A 19955-nucleotide genomic window follows, 5' to 3' on the forward strand; every position below is an offset into this window, starting at 1 on the left:
GTGGATTCAGCCAGAACTAAATTAAAATGTAATTGGAAGGGGCAGCTGGGTGGCTAAGTGGATAGAGCATCAGCCCTGAAATCAGGAGGACCTGAGTTCAAATGTAGTCTCAGACACTTAACACTTCTATCTGTGTGACCCTGGGCAAGTCACATATCTCCAATTGACAAAGCAAAAAAAAAAAAAATTGTAATTGGAAAACATTTTTTAAAATAAATAAAAATACAGTAAAATGAATCGTTCACCTCCCAGCCCCTAAATGCAAGAACTATTTTTATTTTGTATATTTACACATATTAATATTAAGCAATATTAATATGTAGTTTTCTGAGTCAATGTGTTCTTTAGAGATCTTTATGTATGATTTTGTGACCCCTGTTTTTCTTTGAGTTTGACACCATTACCCACATTTTTCCATTTTGTACAGCTGTTCTTCCAATAGTCCTCCCTTATGATCTTGATGAAACCAGCATTTCATCTGTTATTTATCCTTTTAGTCCTTATGTATAGTGTCTTGTACATCATGGATGCTTAGTAAATGTTTGATTAAGTCTTGTAACCTGAAGCTACTAACTACATAGTAGATTACCAAGAAGCAAAAAAAAGTTGGCCTCCTAGATTTCCAGCTGTAGCTGCATGAAGTTTTTTGACCAGCTATTTAGTGGTATATTCTCCATATTCAAATTTAATGCTTTATGCTTATCTTTATTTATACTCTTTTTATATAATAGTTGTTGAGGCAAAAGAATATACTTTAAGAAATAAGCTAATTTTTAAGTTTAAATTTCCCCAGCTATAATATGAGAATATAATGTAAGAATGCCTTGTTTTATCTATGTCCCTTAAAAATATGTGCAAACCAAATTTAGTAAATTGACTAAATGAAAGACTAAAGAACTCACTAGTTTAAATGAACCCTATGAATAAACTAGGCAATCCTTTTGTAGCTAAACTGCTTTTTTTTTTTTTTTTAACTAAATTTGAAATTATATCTAAACCTCAGAAAAGTATTGTATTTGAAAAATTCATGGAAAAGTCTTTAGTTTTTACTTAAACGATATTTAAATGTAAGTTGTTTAAACTAGGTTGTAGCTGAACTATATTACTCATCTGGATTCTGGGAGCAGGAACTCATGCTGTGTGAAAAGGGTGAAAGAAAATGCCTCTTCAGAAGTCAGGGATTCTTTGCATTATACCATTCTGCCACTGCATGAATAGCATAGCGCCATCCCTTAAGGATGTAATTGAGAAGACTAGAGGAGGGACTTATCTCTTCCTCCAAAATTTTATAAATTGTCTATTTATTCTCTGTCTAATCATTGTGAAAAATCTTAGAGTCTTTAGATAGTATGTACTTCTCACACTTAACTTATTTTCATTCATTCAACAAATATTTGCACTATTAGTCAAGGAAGAGGTTGCAAAAGATATAAATTTAGGATGCTTGCCCTCTAAGAACCAGAGGGTCAGCATCTATAGCCAGGAGATTAGATTCCAATCTGTAATTCCACATCCAACACCTGCTTATTTCGGGGTCCATCACTTCTCTAAGTTTCATTTTCTTCACATCTATTAATCAGGAATTGTTAAGGCTTATATATCCTACGTCATAGAATAGTGGGGAGGTACTTTGTAAGCTTTATTAAGAAACTATTTGTATAAATGAGTGTTGTGTAAATGAGATTAGTTGGGGAGATAACAGATGCCTACAAACATATATACACGGTGAAGTAACAGATGAAGGAGAATGAAGTATCAAAGTGAGTTGATGCTGAGAATTTTTATTGGAATTGTATAACAGAATAGTCTGAAATGATATTTTGGAAAAGATGGGATTTGAACTACACTCTGAAAGATGGTGAGATGGAGGATTGATGAAAGGGCATAATGTGGGATGAAAGCATGAAGAAAGATTTGTAATTGAGAATGAATGGGAATGTGTGGGATAATGAGGCTAAGGAAAGTTGTTTTGGGAGAATAGTGAGAGATTAAATAGACTAGCACCAGATGATAGATTTATATCCTAGCCTAAGAGATTTATATTTTATATTATGGGCAGTGAAAAGGCACCTAAAGATTTCCAGGCAGAAAATTTACAAAATGAAAGTTTTAGAAAGATTAATCTTCTCATCAGAGAAGTGATCAAAGGAAATGAATAAATAATTTTCAGTAGACTTTATCAACTGAGGCAAGTTAAGCATTTATTAAGTACTTGCTATATACGAAGCATTATGCTAAGCACTGGGATACAAAGAAGAGAAATACAGTTGAAAACAACTCTGAGATTTCACTACATACCTCCAAATTGGCAAAGATGATTTTTTAAAAATAGAAATAATGCTGAAGATTGATGTATTATTTGTTGATATTGTCACAAATCCATTCTAATAATTTGGATTTATATATATAATTTGGAATTATGTGACAAAAGTTACTGAATTGTTCATCCATACCCTTTAATTCAGTGATCACACTATTGGGCTTTATATACCCCCAAAAGTCCAAGATAGAAAGGTCTCTCATGTATGAAAATATTAGAGAGTAATATTTTTTTAGTGATAGCAAAAAACAAAGAAAAAATAGTTGCTCCTTAATTGAGGAATGGCTGGAAAATTTGTGGCATCTAAAATTAAGAGTCATGGATCTTGAATGGGAAAAGGATTTCAAAAGCTACAGTCTAACCCTTTCAATTTACGGTGAGCCAGCTAAAGTTCCAGAGTGATTAAATGACTTATCCAAGGTCAATGCATAGTAAACATTATAGGTAGGATTTGATTCCAGGTTTTCTAACTTAAACTATAAGAAAAAAACATTTAAAAATTCACAGAAATATGGAGTCTTTTATTGATTCAAAGTAATATGAGTAGAACCAAGAGAATAATAAAACACATGACAGTACATTAAAAATGTAAATGAAGATAACAAAAGGTAGTTATCTTATTTTTTTAATAATGTTTTAAATTTTAATTTTCCAAATACGTAGAAAATAGTTTTCAGAATTCACCTTTGTAAAACCTTGTGTTCCAAATTTTTCTCCCTTTCTCCCTCCCCTCCCAACGACAGCAAGCAATCTGATATAGGTTAGACATGAGCAATTCTTTTGAACATATTTCCATATTCATCATGCTGCACAAGAAAAATCAGACCAAAAGGGAAAAAAACTCAAACAAACAAACAACAACAAAGGTGTAAATATTATATTGTGATCTACATTCAGTTCCTACAGTCCTCTTTCCGGATACAGATGGCTCTCTCCATCTCATTTAGAATTTCCCTGAATCACATCATCATTGAGAAGAGCCAGGTTCATCACAGTTGATCTTCATATAATCTTATTTTTGCTGTGTATAATGTTCTTTTCGTTCTGCTCACTTCATTCAGCCTCAGTTCATGTAAGTCTTACCAGGCCTCTCTGAAATCATCCTGCAGCTATCTTCTGGTGAAAAAATGAACAATATGAGAAAGTGATAAAATAAATCTCAAATAATAGAGAATTAGGAAATGAGGGAGGTGTGAAATGTGGTTTATGTTTTCTGCCTCGCCTGGGGTGGTGTTTTTGTTTCTGTCTTTCTATCTCTCTCTTTCCCAACCCCCTTTTCCCTTCTCTCCCTCCTCTTTCTTTCTCTTCCTCTCTCCTTTTTTTTTTTTCTTTTCTTTTTTTTTTTTTTTTTTTTTTGGCAAGGCATTCAGGATTAAGTGATTTGCCCAAGTCACATAGCTAGAAAATGACAAATTTGATCCTCCTGATTCCAGGGCCAGTGTTCTATTCACCTTGCCACCTATCTGCCCCAGTTTCTCTTTACGTTTTTTTGTTGTTTCCAGGAAAAGAGTTGTATTGGGAAATGACCGGTATGTGAACTCAGTAATAGTTAAAGAGAAATGGTTAATAGTGGCAGTGAATAAGAGGCCTTGAAGGAATTGAAGGCTTACTAGATAGGGAGGCTTAAGGTAGTAATAATAATAATCTTAATAGCTAAGATCTTATTATCTTTTCTGATCCACTACAATCCTGGGAGATAGGTACTATTATTATCCTTCTGCAGATAAGGAGGCTACTGAAGTATAGTTTCTTGCCCAAGGTCATACAGCTAATGAGTGTCTGGCAAGATTTTAACTCATGTTCTCCTGACTCCAGCTCCAGCACTCTGTCCACTGTATCTCCTTGCTGCCCCACTAGGTTTATATCGGAGGTCACAGGGCATGACTAAATTGTAGTGGTGGTAGTGTAGCAGTACTGGGACAGAAAGGCCTTTTATGGGAACAAGCAACAGAATTTGGTTCCTAAATTTCAGAAATGAAGAATAAAGACAATCAAAAGGGACTGAAAATATTAGTGATATATAACAATGGAAGTGTCATTGGCTCTGGGGTCAGAGGACATGTATACAAATCTTAGCTCTTCTGATTACTGTTTGTGTGATTTGTGGACAAGTCACTCTGTGGTCCTAACTTTCATTGTAAAAATGAAGAGATGGGGGTGGACTAATTTTTTTTTTTTTTTTTTTTTTTTTTTTTTAAGGTTTCTTCTAATCCTAAATCTGATTCTGTAGTACTTTGAAATGGAAAGGAGGATATGGCAAAAGAATGATATAGAAGATTAACTTAGTTTTAGATATTTTATTTGATGATATAAGTATAACTAAAGGAGGATGAAACATAGGCAAGAAGGTATGACTTTGAGTATAGGTTATTTTTAAAAATTTTGTTTTAGCTTTTTATATTTCTACTTTTAACTGGTAACAATCCTTTTTTTTTTTTTTTAATTCAGATGGAAATAGTTTGATTTTCAGTTAGTTTACCTCACTTTAGGGACTTAATTTGACTTAACTTTTTGTTTGATTTTTACCTAATTTGACTTAATCTTTTTAAATTCACCGATCAGTAAAGGATCTGAAAAGAACACTGATTACTACAGGGCATCAAAAGTTTTAGTAACTTAAAACTTTAACAGATTAAAAGTACACTATGATTTCGAGGACATCCCACATATTTTCCTATTAATATTTAAGTATCTACTGTTTTGATCAGCCATGTAGCATACTGCAATGTATTAAGCATTTATACAAACTCTGATGTATGGACCCTCAACTTAGTTCCTGATAATTTAAATGGCCCAAACCAATGCTATAGAAGTATTACACTTCAGTTTAGCAACTGTCTATCATGTGACTGACTTAATTTTTTTTTTCTCTTTTAGTGTTATCATCACCATGCTGATAACCTGTGCTATTTGCTGCTATCTCTTGTAAGTATGCGCAAGTATTGCTCTTAGGTGTGTATATGTATGTGTATATATGTGTGTATATGTAATGTGTATAATTCAGAAGCAAACCTATAGTCATTAAGACTAAATTAAGAATCTATATTATGCTTTTTTCTTGTGGATTATTTTCCACATTTAACATTTAGAGTCACATACTAGAAAGTGCCAGGATATCATGTTTTTGCCTTAAGATGTAGTCCAGATGTATAGGTAATATTATCTTATTATCTTATCTGATCCACTATAATCCTGAGAGATAGGTACTATTATTATCCTTCTGCAGATAAGGAGGCCACTGAAGTATAGATAATGCTAATACAATTTGTTTGAGATTTATTGAGACCTAAAAATGATCCTGCTTTGCTTTAAGACACATTTCATATTCTTTCTACTTGAAAATTGGTATTCTTATCTCCCACATCTAATTATCCCATTCTGAAGCAGTTCTTGCTTGTTTTTGTTCCTTAGATAAATAAAATTTTGAGCTGGAGTCATCTTGAGGTCTAGTAAGAATCTGTTTTTAAAACCTTTCAGTGCAAAAGGTTTTATGCCTAATGTGATAATAGCTTTCATTTGAAATGCTAGTTATTTTTATTAACTTACATGAATTATTGAATGAAATCTATTTTAGTATTTTGAAAGTGATACTTTCTTTGATATTCATTTTTGGGAATTCTGTTCCTTAAACATCTTTATCAGAAACTACAAACTATTTTAATCGTTGGTGACTTGAAAGTATAAGAAATAAGTCTTTTCTCTAGTATTCCTAGCGACATTGTCTCCATGTCCCTAATACCAAAGAAAATATCTATGTGCCAGAAATTATATTAGGTGATGAAACAGTGCTTTTTCACCTAGACAGATAGATGTATACAAAGTGAATATAAGTTATATATTTCGAAGATAAGACATTAGCAGTTGGGTGAATCAGGAAAGGGTTCATGCAAAAAGTACTGTTAGAGCAGAATTTTAAAGGAAAATAAGGGATTCCAAGAGGTAGAGGTGAAATGAAAATATGTTTTAGGCAAGGGGATAGTTGGTACAAGTTATCTAGAGAGCAAATGAAGTGTCCTGTGTGAGGAATAGCAAGAATGCCATTTTGATCAAATTAACAAGTATGGGGGAAAGAGATTAATAGATAAGTTTGGCAAGTAGGTTAGGACCACATTGTAAAGGACTTTAAAGTCTAAACACATGAACTTATATTTAATCCTAAAGGCAATGGGGATCCATTGAAGTTTATTAAGTAGGAGAGTAATATGGTTAGACCTGCACTTTAGGACAATTGATTTGAAAACAATGTGGAGGATGTATTAGAGAAGGGAGAGATATGAGGCAGAGAGAACAATTAAACCCTGTCAGACCCAGTCTAAACTAAGTTGGTTATGTTGTAACAAAGAAAAAGGCACTGATACTGGTAGAAGTAAGGAGAAAAAAGACTTGATACTGATTGGATATGTTAGATGAGGTAAGAGTGATTGATCAGGAACAGTTAAAATTGAAAAACTTGAGTGATTGGAAAGGTAATATAGTACATCAGCTGTTTTCATTGAGGAAAATTTGAGAGGAAAGACTGATCAAGTTTTGGAAGAAAAATAATTTTAAAATTCAGTTATAAAAACACTGGGTTTGAGTTATAGTACCTGATACATCTAGTCTGAAATGCCCATTACAGAGTTGGACATGTACTCAAAACTCAGTAGAGACTGGGATTGAATATATGGATTTGAGAATCATCTGGGTACAGTTAATAAATCTATGGGAGCTGGTTGAAATCCTCAAATTAAAAGAGATTAGAAGACCTAACACAAAGCTTTGGAATTAGAAAGATCCAGTATGGAAGATAAACCAGCAAAGGATGCTGAGAAAGATTGGTCAGACAAAGTAATAGGAGAACCAATGCAGATAGGAGGAGAGTATCCAGGAGGATAGTGTGGTCAGCAGTGTTTAGAAGCATGAAGATTGAGGAAAAGCCTTCATATTTGATACTTAAAAGATCATACATAACTTTACAGATGATTAGTTGAATGATTAGCTTAGAAGCCAAACTAGAAAGAGTTGAGATCCTGAGAGTCATCAAACATTGATTATCAATTGCCTATCGTGGATCCTGTGCTAAGTTCTAGGGATATAAAGAAAGGCAAAAAAACTCCCTAACCTCAAGGAGCTCACATTCTGAGGAAGACAACCTTCAAACAACTATATAAAACCAAATATTAACAGGATAGAATAGAATTAAGATAATCATGTAGGAAAGACGCTAACATCAAGATGGAGGTGAGTAGAGGAAAGGCTACTTGCAGAAGGAAGGAACTTAGCTGAGATTTAAAGTCAAGAGCTAGACATAAGGAGCAAAACTATTCTAGACAGAGGAGACAGTCTGTGAATATACATGGAATTGGGAAAAGGGTTGTCTTGTTTAAGGAATAGGAAGGAGGTCAATGTCATTGGATTTTGAGGGTGGGAAGGAAAAGAAGAAGAGGAAGAAGATTGGAAAAAGGGAATGAGTTAGATTATGAAGTTTTTAATGCCAAATAGGATTTTATATTTAATCTTTGAAGTGAGAGGGAGCTACTAGAATTTATTGAATAGAAGAATGACAGTGGAAGAATAGTTGGTCTGACCTGCTCTTTGGGATGATCAATTTGAAAGTTGAGTGATTGATAGACCAGGGTGTAGAGAATCTTTAAGCGAGTTCATCAGTCAGAAGCTATTGCAATATTCCAAGTATGAAATGATATGCACCCGCACTATGGTGGTGGCAGTGTCAGAGGAGAGAAGAAAGACATATATGAGAGATATTGGCAAAGGTAGAATCAACAAGACTTGGCCCCAGATTGGTTATAGGGAAATTAATGACAGTGATGAAATCTAAGGTGGTATCTAAGTTTCAAGCCTGGGTGATTGGGAGAGTAGTAGTGCTTTGCACAGTAATAGGAAGTTAAGAGAAAAGAGTTTGGGAGAAAGATAATGAGTTTGGTCTGGGATATTTTGGGTTTAAGCTCCCAGCTATGACATATCTATATTGAAATGTCCAATAGGACATTGAAGATATGAGATTGAAGGTCAGAAGAGAGGTTAAAGTTGGATAAGCCTATCTGAAAAGAAAGGAAGATAAAGTGGAACAATGAATACAGGCAACCTTTTTTTTTCTAGGTATTTTAATGAGAGACATATGGAACAATCATAGAGATATATGAACAGATTATAGAGTCTTTTGAAGATTTTTTTGGGGGGTAAAGAAGACTTGGATTATTTGTAAGTAAAGAGCGATTGAAGATTATTAGCAAGAGAGGATGGGAATGATGAGAGGCAGTCAACTGGATAAAGGAGGAATGGGATCTTTATTAAAATTAGAGACTGACATAAAGGAGGATGGAAGAAGTTATTTAGAGGTTTTGAGATATAGACAAAGGGACAAACAGAACCTCAGAAAGGTCTCTATTTCTTGGAAAAGTTTGAGTCTGAATCCTCATCTGAGAAGGAGAGGGTGGTGTGGGAGATTATAGGAGAGATTTATAGGTTTGAATGACTTCAGTGCATAGTGACATAGAGAATTGGTTAAGAAAGAATAAGAGTTATTCTTTTTTTTTTTTTTTAATTATAACTTTTTATTGACAGAACATATGCCTGAGTAATTTTTTACAACATTATTCCTTGCACTCACTTCTGTTCTGACTTTTCCCTTCCCTCCCTCCACACTCTCCCCTAGATAGCAATATGTTATAGTAATTCTAGATACAATATATGTGTGCAGAACCAACAGTTCTCTTGTTTCACAGGGAGAATTAGATTCAGAAGGTAAATATAATCTGAGAAAAAAGACAAAAGTGCCAACAGTTTACACTCATTTCCCAGTGTTCCTTTTCTGGGTGTAGCTGATTCTGTCCATCATTGATCAATTGGAACTGAATTAGAGCTTCTCTTTGTCGAAGATATCCACTTCCATCAGAATACATCCTCATACAGTATCGTTGTTGAAATACATAATGATCTCCTGCTTCTGCTCATTTCACTTAGCATCAGTTCATGTAAGTCAATAAGAATTATTCTTGTTAGAATCAGGGTCCATTTAAAATTAGATAAACATAAATGTGTAGAAGAACCATTGTATGATTTCCTTAAGCTCTGTTGTACCTCAAGTAAATAGGAGCTGAAGAGATATATAACTATATATTGGGATTGGAAACAGGACAGGGTTCAAGGGATTCAAAATTAGAGGGCAATGTAAAGTTAGAAAGGTAAAAAATGAGGTCAGAGAAAGGTTGATAAGCTTGAGAAAATACTCAAGAATGTAGGAGTGGTAAGGTACATTGAGGATAAAGAATAGGTTCAGGAGGGCACAGAAAGATGGGAAGAGAGGAGGTTAGGAAAAGACAAATTTCAAATTTTTTGATTAAGTGGAATACTTTCCCATATACAGCCTCGCTGAAATAAAGAAGTGTATCATGAGAGTTGAAAAGATTCTGGAATTAGGTTAGATAGAAGGAGGCATCAACTTGACATCAGCAGAATTGAGGTGAAGAGGAAAACTGAACCAAGCATTGAAATCCCTTGAGGAGAGGGAAAATTTCACGTTTTTTACTACTAACATCTTGATTGGGTAATGAATGGCAAACCTTGAAGGAGAGATTCCTTAGTGATGTTGCTAGAGGCAGACGAGACGTGGCTTTGGGGAGCAAGGAGTATTCCAATTTCCCTTCTTGGATCAGTTTGTCCAGTTGCATGGGAGAAATATATCCAATTCTGGAGACTGCAAGTAGTGATGAACTATTATCAGCATGCTGAGTTCTTGGAAGTAGATGAGCAAAAGGTCTAAAATGAAGGTAAGTTTAACCATGAAAAAAGGATTTTCAGAAGGCATAGCGAAAGACATTAGAGTGAGACATGTAAAGAGTCAAGTTGAGATTGATATCAATAAAGAGGAAGTTGGGGTTGGAGTGAGTTACACTTCAATTGTCTAGATTTATCATTACAGGAATTGGGAAAGGAAGAAATGAGATAACTTTATGAATCATAGGGTCAAATTCTGGCAGTACTCCTTGAACTCAATGAACTTTGAAAAGAATGGAATGCTTTTTCTAGGAATGGTCTCAGCTCAGCATCCCCTTGGTAGGGGTTGAAGAACATGATTGCCAAACCTATGATCAGAGAAGTATGTTGCTATGGAACTGGGCTGAAAAATGAAGGGAAAAGAAAAAGGATCTAGAACAGTACTGATTCTTAGTCCTTCTGTAGCATTCATTTTCATTTTTCATTTTTTCTTTCTTTTTTAAAAATTTCCCCCAATTACAACATGTAAAACCTTTTTTTTTTTTTTTAAATAACATATTTCCTTATGAATCATGTTAGGAGAGAAAAAGCAGAACAAAAGAAAAAAACACATGAGAAAAAAAAAAGCAGAAAAAATAAAAAAAAGTTAACATATTCTATGTTATTGTATTGTATTGATTTACATGGAGTACTTTCTCTGGATTCAGATGGTATTTTCCATCCAAAGCTTATTGAGATTGCTTTGGATCATTAAACCTCTGAGAAGAACGAAGTCTGTCATAGTTGATCATTTCCTAATCTTGCTGTTTTACTGTATATAGTGCAATTCTGGTTCTGCTTATTTTGCTCAGTATCAGTTAATATTAATCTTTCCTGGCCTTTCTAAAATCAGCTTGTTGGATCAGTCTTTATAAAACAATAATATTCCATTACTTTCATATACCATAACTTGGCCATTTCCCAATTGACAGGCATCTACTCATTTTCTCTTGTGACCAATACAACACAAATGGGCTAGTGGTGGCTGAAAATAAGGAGATGGGTATGCTGATAATTCAACAGTCTTTTGTTATGAGAAATCATGCTGCTTATATATCTTAAAACCATATGTTATTATGAAAAGCATTGCTCTGTAACCAGTCCTGGTTTCTGTTTTCTATGACCTAACTCTCTGAAACATGTTATTAGTTTCTAAAACTCAAACTTACGTAAAGTTCACAATGCCCCAGTAATTGTGCCAGGACCTTATGTTTTCTCATGATTTCAAGCTTAAATGAACCCTTCAATAATCTTAGGAGGAGGGGAACATTTTAGTTACTGAAGTCTTTAACTTCATAGGAGTTCTCGACAATTTTCCAATTTTTTGCCACTGTAAAAAGAGCTGCTACAGACATTTGTACATGTGGGTACTTTTCCCACCTTTATAGTTTCTTTAGGATACAGACCCAATATTGGCACTGCTGGATCAAAGGATATGAATAGTTTTATAGTCCTTTGGGTATAGTTCAAAATTGCTCTCCAGAGTAGTTGGATCATTTCACAAATCTATCATATGTATTAGTGTCCCAGTTTTCTCACATCTCTTCCAACATTTGTCATGATCTTTTCCTGTCATCTTAGCCAATCTGAGAATTGTGAGATGGTACCTCAGAGTTGTTTTAATTTTCATTTAATCTAAATAACTTAAATGTCTAGTGATTTAGAGCATTTTTTTATATGACTATACATAGCTTTAATTTCTTCATCTGAAAATTGTTCATATCCTTTGATGTAGCATTCTTTTTCATAGACTGAAATACTTCTAAAGATAGCCATTCACAGATCCTGTGAGGCAGATTCTGGATCTGTGGTTATCCTGTTGGAGCTTGGATTTAGTTATTTAGATTATTATTTAGGTTATTATTATTTAGTTGTTAGATTATTGCTTATGCTCTATCTGGTCCATTTGCTCACTTGTTTTGGTGCTTTTTAAAGTTTTTGCATATTATGCTGTTAATCTGTTTCAGTTCTATATGTCTTATCTAAAATGGGAACCATAGAATTTATTTTCCTTTGGAACTTTAGGATAAGATCTAATAGAATATCCTTTACTATGCTTTCCAAACAATTTAAATTCACCCCAAACGGTTTGTATTTACTTGGAGATGTGGGAACCTTTTTAGGGGTAGTTAGGGAAGCTTGAGGAATGACAATGAATGATCTTGTAGGTATTATTCTTGAGTTCTTTTTAGCTTTGTAGACAGAAAAAAGTTACAGTGCTAGTACAGTGAAGTAGAAAGATCACATTTGATTTGGACCTAGAGGACTCTTAAGTTTGAAGTTCAGTGCTTAGTAATTCTGCTTACTTTGGGTATTTCCCTTCTAGTTCCAATTCTGTGATCATTAACCTATGAAATGAAGCAATATGAAGAATTTAGAGAAGTTTATATTACATATTGAATTAAAACCAGATAGATTTTCATTAGTTTGGAATCTGATAGCCTAAAAGCTATAGACTAGATCAGAGCTGAAATTTTTCTGCCCATGACTCATTTTTGTCTGAGAAATTTATATGTGATTCTAGATATGTAGATACAATATGGTATGCAAATCAAAATTTACTTATAATAAATCATAATTTTGTGACCACATATGGGGTATGACTCAAGAGTTTTAAGAAGCTAGGTACTAGATGATGCCTTTTCCAGGTTTATGATTCTAAGTGGAGTCTATTTTTCTATTTACAGTAATACCTCCTTTCCTGATTTGCAAATATTTACTTACCTTTCTTGACATTTGTAATCTATAAGAAGTATCTTTTAAAAATGAGAAAATTAAGGGACAGAGGATTGATAATCCAAGCCTGTGCTAGATCCTTGATTAGCTCAGATGCAACATTTCTTTCTTCTCCCTTCTCCCCCCCCCCAAAAAAAAAAGGATCATTTTGGTATTTGAGTTAATAGATCCCTTTATCTATATTTTTTCTTTTGAGGGGCAATATGGGGAAAATGTGAAAAATACTTCAGATTTAAGGGAAATTTTTATTCAATGGGGCTTTAATTTTGGGGAACACTAAATAATAGCACTAGGTAAAGGAGTAAAGGATTGGCACTGACTTAATTATCATCTTGATTACATAGGACAATCTCATTGTCTCTTGTGATTTTAATTCTTCCATTTAGTAATGATTTTAAAATTGTTTTATCCTAATAAATATATATTCTATTTCTTCAAAGACAGCTGATTTAGACATGAGTACCATATTAGTAACTCAGTTTTCAGGAATGAGTATCACATCAGTAATCCAGAGTTTTCTTTCCGTTAAAATAGAATCAGTTTTTGATTATTTTTAATGATATTTAGTGCTTAACACATCATGTGTTTCCCAACTCCTTTCTCTTAAGAAATTATTCATATTGTATGTGAGACATCTTCCTTACCTGTGTTCAGATTCTAACTGCTACTTATTTACCTTTAGGAACCTGAACAAGTTAAGTCACTTAATGTCTTTAGATCTAATTTTTTTTTTCCTCTGTAAAATGAAGGGATTGGATAAAGTCTTTTAGGTTCTTTCCAGCTCTAAATTCTATAGTGTACTAGATCACTTTTCATTTTCCATTAAGTATTCATACATGCCTGTCTGGAAAAAGGTCATTAGTATCATCTTCACATAAAAAAGAACAACACTTAGTCTTGACTATAAACTTAAATATTATTGAAGGAGGTGTTTTTCTTTTTTTTAGGATGTTAAGTAATACAGTGTTTCTTTCCAAAAAATAGCCTTTTTTATTGAAACTTGATTTACTTAAATTTAGTTTGATTTCAAGCTTTGTCATCATTTATAAAATGATAAGATTTACTGAATAGAGTCATAGGTACTCTTTCAATTCTAAGTTGCTATGATCCTTTTTTTTTTTTCAATTTTCTTGAAATATATGAGAATCAGTTCCAATATGTCTTTATAGCACTTATTTTCATCTGACTGACAAGGGATGTGCATTAGATAAATTCTGAAAAACAAAGGCATTTAGCATTTTGTTTCTGTGATTCTTATGTCTTAAAGAGAATTTATTTGGATTAAAACATCTGAATTTGTTAGAGACTTTGGATTTCCTAAATAAAGGACTGTTTTGAAATGCAGCTTTTTTCTGTTTTCAGTAACAAGACTGTTTCAGGAAATGACAAATCTTTCTAGCTTGTGCTAGTTTGGATTATAAACCAAAGGGCATTTAACTTGTTTGAAAACTGCAGAAATCAGAATCTATACAAGTACAATCTACTTTCTGTTAATGGTTTAGCAAGACTAAAAAATAACTTGCATACTTTAAGGTACTGTCAACTTACTAGTTTTATTAACACTTAAAAGGTTGCTTTTCTTTTATATAGTTCCTTATTAACTCCTGCTGTTCTCTGTCATTTGTAAACCTTAGAAGCTCAGTTAACTTTCTTATATATCTCTGATCTTATCAGTTTAGCTATTCCTTCAGTGATCTGGTTCACATTCCAACTGTGTACAGCATGTGTACAATGTTCCATAAGACTTTAGTATGCTGCAAGCTAGATATTCAATACCAGTGGATTACACAAACTGCCTACTAATTATCTCTTTTGTTCCATGATGGACCCATCTTTTTGTCTAATCATAACTAAAAGGGATATAGCCAATTTTTTTTTTTTTTCCTGTTCAGCTTTAAGCCCAGTCCATTATATGCACAGCGAAATCCTATCCAGGATATGTACTCGAATAGACTAATTCTGTAGTTATTTATCTAGCTGTACTTTATAGTATAGACAATAACCATCTTTCAGTTGTGGGTAATTAATTATGTAGATAATTAGGTTAAACAGTGGACCAGTTAGTACTTAGCATAGTGCCTGGGCACATATTAAAGACTTAATGAATGCTTAATGATTGATCTCATTTAAGAGGCTTTCCTGTGTTTAAGCCTGAATACAAGAGTATAAGAAAAACCTTTGATTTCTTTCATATATGAGAAATGATTCTTCTAAATTTGATTTCTTCTAGCATATATTTTTTCTTTGTATTTTTGTTCTAGTCCTGTCTGCCACTTTTCTTCCATTTTTTGTTTTCCTCACTTAATCATACCTATTTCCTATTACATTACTTTGAGATTTCTGATATTCAAATATGTTGGTTACATTGTCACTGATAATGAAAATAATTTATTATAGAAATGCCTGTAGATCTTTTCCATTCTTTCATCTCTCTTGTCCTCTGTCTATTTAGGCCCTTTAATGTCTTCAGGATAATTTTGCTCAGTTATCCATACTTTAAGCTTGCTTTTCCCTTCCAGACAGTTCTGTTTTGTGAACCTTGTACCATCTTCCTCCATGATGTCTAAAAATGAATTTACATTCTAAACAAGTTATTTTAACTTGCTTCTCTGCTTAATTAGGAAACCAAATTTTTTTTGCTAAGTCTTTTTATCTTCTAGTTATGACAGTTGGTTTTCAAACATTTTTAGGAGGTGGTTGTAAATGTGTTGATGTTAGTTTATCTTTGTCTTAATTATCATCTTGATTACATAGGACAATCTCATTGTCTCTTAATTCTTCCATTTAGTAAGGATTTTAAAATTGTTTTATCCTAATAAATATATATTCTATTTCTTCAAAGACAGCTGATTTAGACATGAGTACCATATTAGTAACTCAGTTTTCAGGAATGAGTATCACATCAGTAATTCAGAGTTTTCTTTCCGTTAAAATAGAATCAGTTTTTGATTATTTTTAATGATATTTAGTGCTTACCACATCATGTGTTTCCCAACTCCTTTCTCTTAAGAAATTATTCATATTGTATGTGAGACATCTTCATAATCTACAAATTGTTGAACTTCTCTTCTCATTCCTGAACTATATTTCCCAACATATTTTTTGTTTTACCTGTGCCTTTTTTTTTTTTTTAAAGAATTTAAGTTTATTATGTTAGCTAAATACAAAATAAGAAAGAATACAATAGAAAAAGAAAGAAAAGGGAAATTTTAAAAAATTGTCATGTGCCCAGCAGAACATCAGGGAGGATTCAAAATAACAATAAATTTCCGTTTCAGGAAAACATATATAATAAAAGAAGAAATTATATTTGTGAGTGTCCATCTTTTCTTTGCTTCTTTGTGTATGTCATTCTGTTCTCTGCTGTGTATTTTATTCTTTCCCCTCCCTTCATCTGCCATTACCTCCCAAAACAGACTACAATTAAGCCCTGATATATTTGTATTTGTATTAATATATACACACATATACATACATATACATCCATCTAAATATATACATTGTTACATATACTCAGAGACATATACACACATATGTATACACCTATGCATTTAGCCATATGTAAGCATCTATGCCCACTTTTTACATTAAAATCAAGGAATATTAAAGTAAATGTTATTCAGTGTCTCATCAAGTTCTTTATAGACTTCCTTAGTCTCTTTATTCTCTGCAACAGATATCACTGTATATATCAAAATTATTTTCCTAGTGATATTTTGTAAATGCTTATCATGAAAATAAACTTCTGTCTCTCCTTTTGTTGGAGGTATGGGGGACTATGGTAGAGAATATTGTATGAGTTATTAAATGTAGTTCATGTGTGTGTTCATTTGGCTGATGGTTTTTTAACCATGTATTTTGACAGAAGTCTTGATAAGTAAAAGGATTGGGGAGGAATAAATTTAGAGATGAGTTTAGTGTAAAAGCAAGACATCAATAAAACTGGTTTTAAAATGGATCTTTTGAGCACTCCAATCTAAGATGATCAAATATCCTATTAAATAATGTTTCTTGTTGCCTTTGGATGCATGAAAAAACTCCAAACTGCCAATTCCTTTATTTATTTCTCTAAAAACCATAAGAAATCCTTTCACTTAACTGCAATTCAATTTCTTTTTCTAGTTTAAGTTATAATAAGGATGTCAAGCTTGGAAGAGTTAAATTCCTTAAGTAGTACGTCCATTCGATTAGTTTACAAGGATCCAATGTTTAAAGTAGCAATGGCTAAATTTATTTTTATGCATAGCTTAAAAACTGTGATTTCTTAGAATCCTCTATTCACTTTTCTGCTGCTCTAATTGCAGAAATTGTAGGGGCAAACATGTCTCTGAGTTTGTTACATATTTTTCTTCAATTCATATGCTGTTCTGGTCAGCTTTTTGATGATGAGCATATTCTTAACTGTTCTCAGAAATCAGATGTTGTCTGTTCATTGAACTGTACTAAAGCTTTTTCAGGCTAGTAGAACCTGGTAAAGCTTACTTACCAACTCTTCTAGTTTAGATTTTAAGGACCCCCTGAGGGTCAACTCAGCCCAAAACTAATAAGCACTAGTATCCAGGATCAGGATTTGGGATTGTTACCTCAGTTGGAATGTGTCTGGAATATTAAGTCAGCATTGTAAGAGGTCATTTGCCCTGAGCAAATCACTTGTACCAAGCAATTAGTAAACAAATCTGGTTTAAGGGTTGGGTTTTTTGGGGGCCTATGTCCCTGCCAAGAGGAACAGACAGGACTGCATTTTTGAGAAATCAGTCAAGAAGCTTTTTAGTGCTTACTGTGTACCAGACAACATATAAAGAATCCTTGCCCTCAAGGAGCTTACACACTTAAATAAATAAGGACATACAAGCCTGAAAGGAAGGTATTAGAACAGAAGGCTCACATGGAAGTCTTCTTATAAAAGGTAGCAGCAGTTAAGCTCTTTCTGAAAAGAAAGCAGGAATTAACATTAAGAAGTAGAGAACATTCCAGGCATGGGGACCCCTAGTGCAAAGAAGAATAAGTAGAACAATTCTGATACTGTGAACCTTGGAAAATGTGGAAGAAAGTAAATCAAAAGAAGATTGGAAAGAACCATGCTGTGAAGAGCCATCTTAAATAGCACAAGACTTTATATTTGATCTTGGAGGTAATAGAAAGCCATTGGCATTTTTTGAACATGGGGATGATAAGTTAGACCTACATTTTAGGATAGTCACTTTGCCTTCTATTTCTACCTATTCTAATTTCCCACCACTATGTCTCTACCATCTTTCTGTCCTCCCCATATTTTTAATCCATCTCCTGCCTCTACTTACTATATGTAATACACAGACATTAGAAGTAAAAAGTAGAAGCAGGAGGAACAATTGGAAAACTTACAGTAGCCCAGGTGAGAGGTGATAAGGGCCTGAACTGGGGTAGTTGTAGTTATGTGAATAGAAAAAGGAAATTGTACAGGAGAAATTCCATGAAACAAGATTTGGCATAATTGAGTATATGGGGTGAGTAAGAATGAGGCATCTTGTAGGAAGTAAGCATTACACTGCATTTGCAACTTGGGAAATAGGGGGAGTGCTGTTTGGTGGTACCCTCAATAGTAATAGGAAAATTTGGAAGAGGAGAGTGGGAAGATGACTTTCATTTTAGACATGTTGAATTTGAGATGCCTATGGGACATCTAGTTTCAAATGTTCAATAAGCACTTGAAAATAATTAAGATCTTTTGAAAATTGGGGTTTAGTAAAATTTTTGTTCTTTTTGATTCTCCCAGCTAATAAAAGGAACTTATGTACTCTAAAGCAATGGATAGTACTAACAAATTTGTTTTAGAAGCAAAGGTGCATCTTTCTTGCTTCAGGTTCACCTAATGGACAAAAAAGTGGGATGGATAATGAGAAGTTTCTAGTTGCTACAGATAGTTTGAAAATCAAGTCTTCACTTGTTACATACATAAGAGGTGTGTGTGTGTCTGTGTGCACATATGTGTAAGAAAGGTTTCTGGATGATTTTTCAAGAGCTTTATTTTTCTCAGTGCTAATATAGTACATTGTAGTAGTGGTATTTAATAATGCTAAATAAAGATGTGATTTGAACATTGTTTATATTATCTTAGTTGAATATTTTCCAAGAAACAGACTTAACAATTAGAGGGAAAATGCCATAGACTTTCAAAATGTAAGAATATTACTGAAGAGTTCAATAAGCATTCATTTCTTTGAATGAATGGCAGTATTTTCACAAGTTGCGTTAGTGGGAGAGGCATTCTAAGCCAAGAAAACAGAATGCACAAAAAGTATTTGTGTTTGGTAGAGAAGGTTTGAGAAACATGGATTAATAAGGCCTTGAAACAAGTAATTCAGTTTGGCTGGAACAGAAGGACTATGTAGGAGAGTACATGTAAAGGAAATAGAAAAGTAGAAAAAAAGTAGAAAATTAATGGAAAAGTGGCTCAGATTTTATTCCATAGGTAATGGTTGGTGAGCAAATGGAGTAACATGATCACTGTGATGTTTTTAAGGAAGGTTGTGGCAGTGGTATATAGGGAGAAATAAGCTGGGGAGATTAGTTGGGAATCTGCTAAAATAGTCTAGGCCAATATACCCCAATTAGGAAAAAAAAAAGAGTATATGCTCCTAATATTTAGCATATATTTTTGTATAAACTATATATACACATGTATTACTGTACTAATAATTAATATAATTTATACAGAATTAGAATTTTAAAAGAATGTTATAAATATGAAATCTTTTGTCCTGAGATATACTAGAGAGGCACTGGAATTTATTGAGTAGGGAAGTGACATACTTTAGGAGAATCATTGTGTTGGATGAATTGGGGAGGGGTACAGGAAACCAATGAAGAGGATATAGCAGGAAAGAGAGCTTCAGTCAGGTGTGTTAGTAGAAAGAAGGGGACCAATACAAGAAGAGATGGTAGAAACAATGACATTTGGCAATTGAATTGATAAATTGAGTGAAAGGGAATGAGAATTAAGGGATTGAAGAGTTACATATGAAACTGGAGTTGTGCACTGGAAGAATAATGGTACCTTGGCAAGAAGTTAGGAAATTTACAAGAGAGGTTGGTTTTAGAGAAAAGAAAATGCAGTGGGAGCTGCTGTCTTTCATAAACCGTCTATGCCTACTTATCTTCTGAA

The 19955-nt window shown here is 33.3% G+C and overlaps 1 protein-coding gene across 1 annotated transcript in view; it reads left to right on the forward strand.

Moving 5' to 3' along the window:
• ATP6V0E1 (ATPase H+ transporting V0 subunit e1) overlaps positions 1–19955 on the forward strand; it is a 45641-nt gene that overhangs the window by 2552 nt on the left and 23134 nt on the right. The window contains exon 2 of the mRNA XM_074292084.1: positions 5198–5245. Coding sequence (XP_074148185.1) covers positions 5198–5245 — 48 coding nt within the window. The remainder of the gene's footprint in view (positions 1–5197; positions 5246–19955) is intronic.

The sequence above is a fragment of the Sminthopsis crassicaudata genome, chromosome 2 (assembly GCF_048593235.1).
Source record: "Sminthopsis crassicaudata isolate SCR6 chromosome 2, ASM4859323v1, whole genome shotgun sequence".
Classification (NCBI taxonomy): domain Eukaryota; kingdom Metazoa; phylum Chordata; class Mammalia; order Dasyuromorphia; family Dasyuridae; genus Sminthopsis; species Sminthopsis crassicaudata.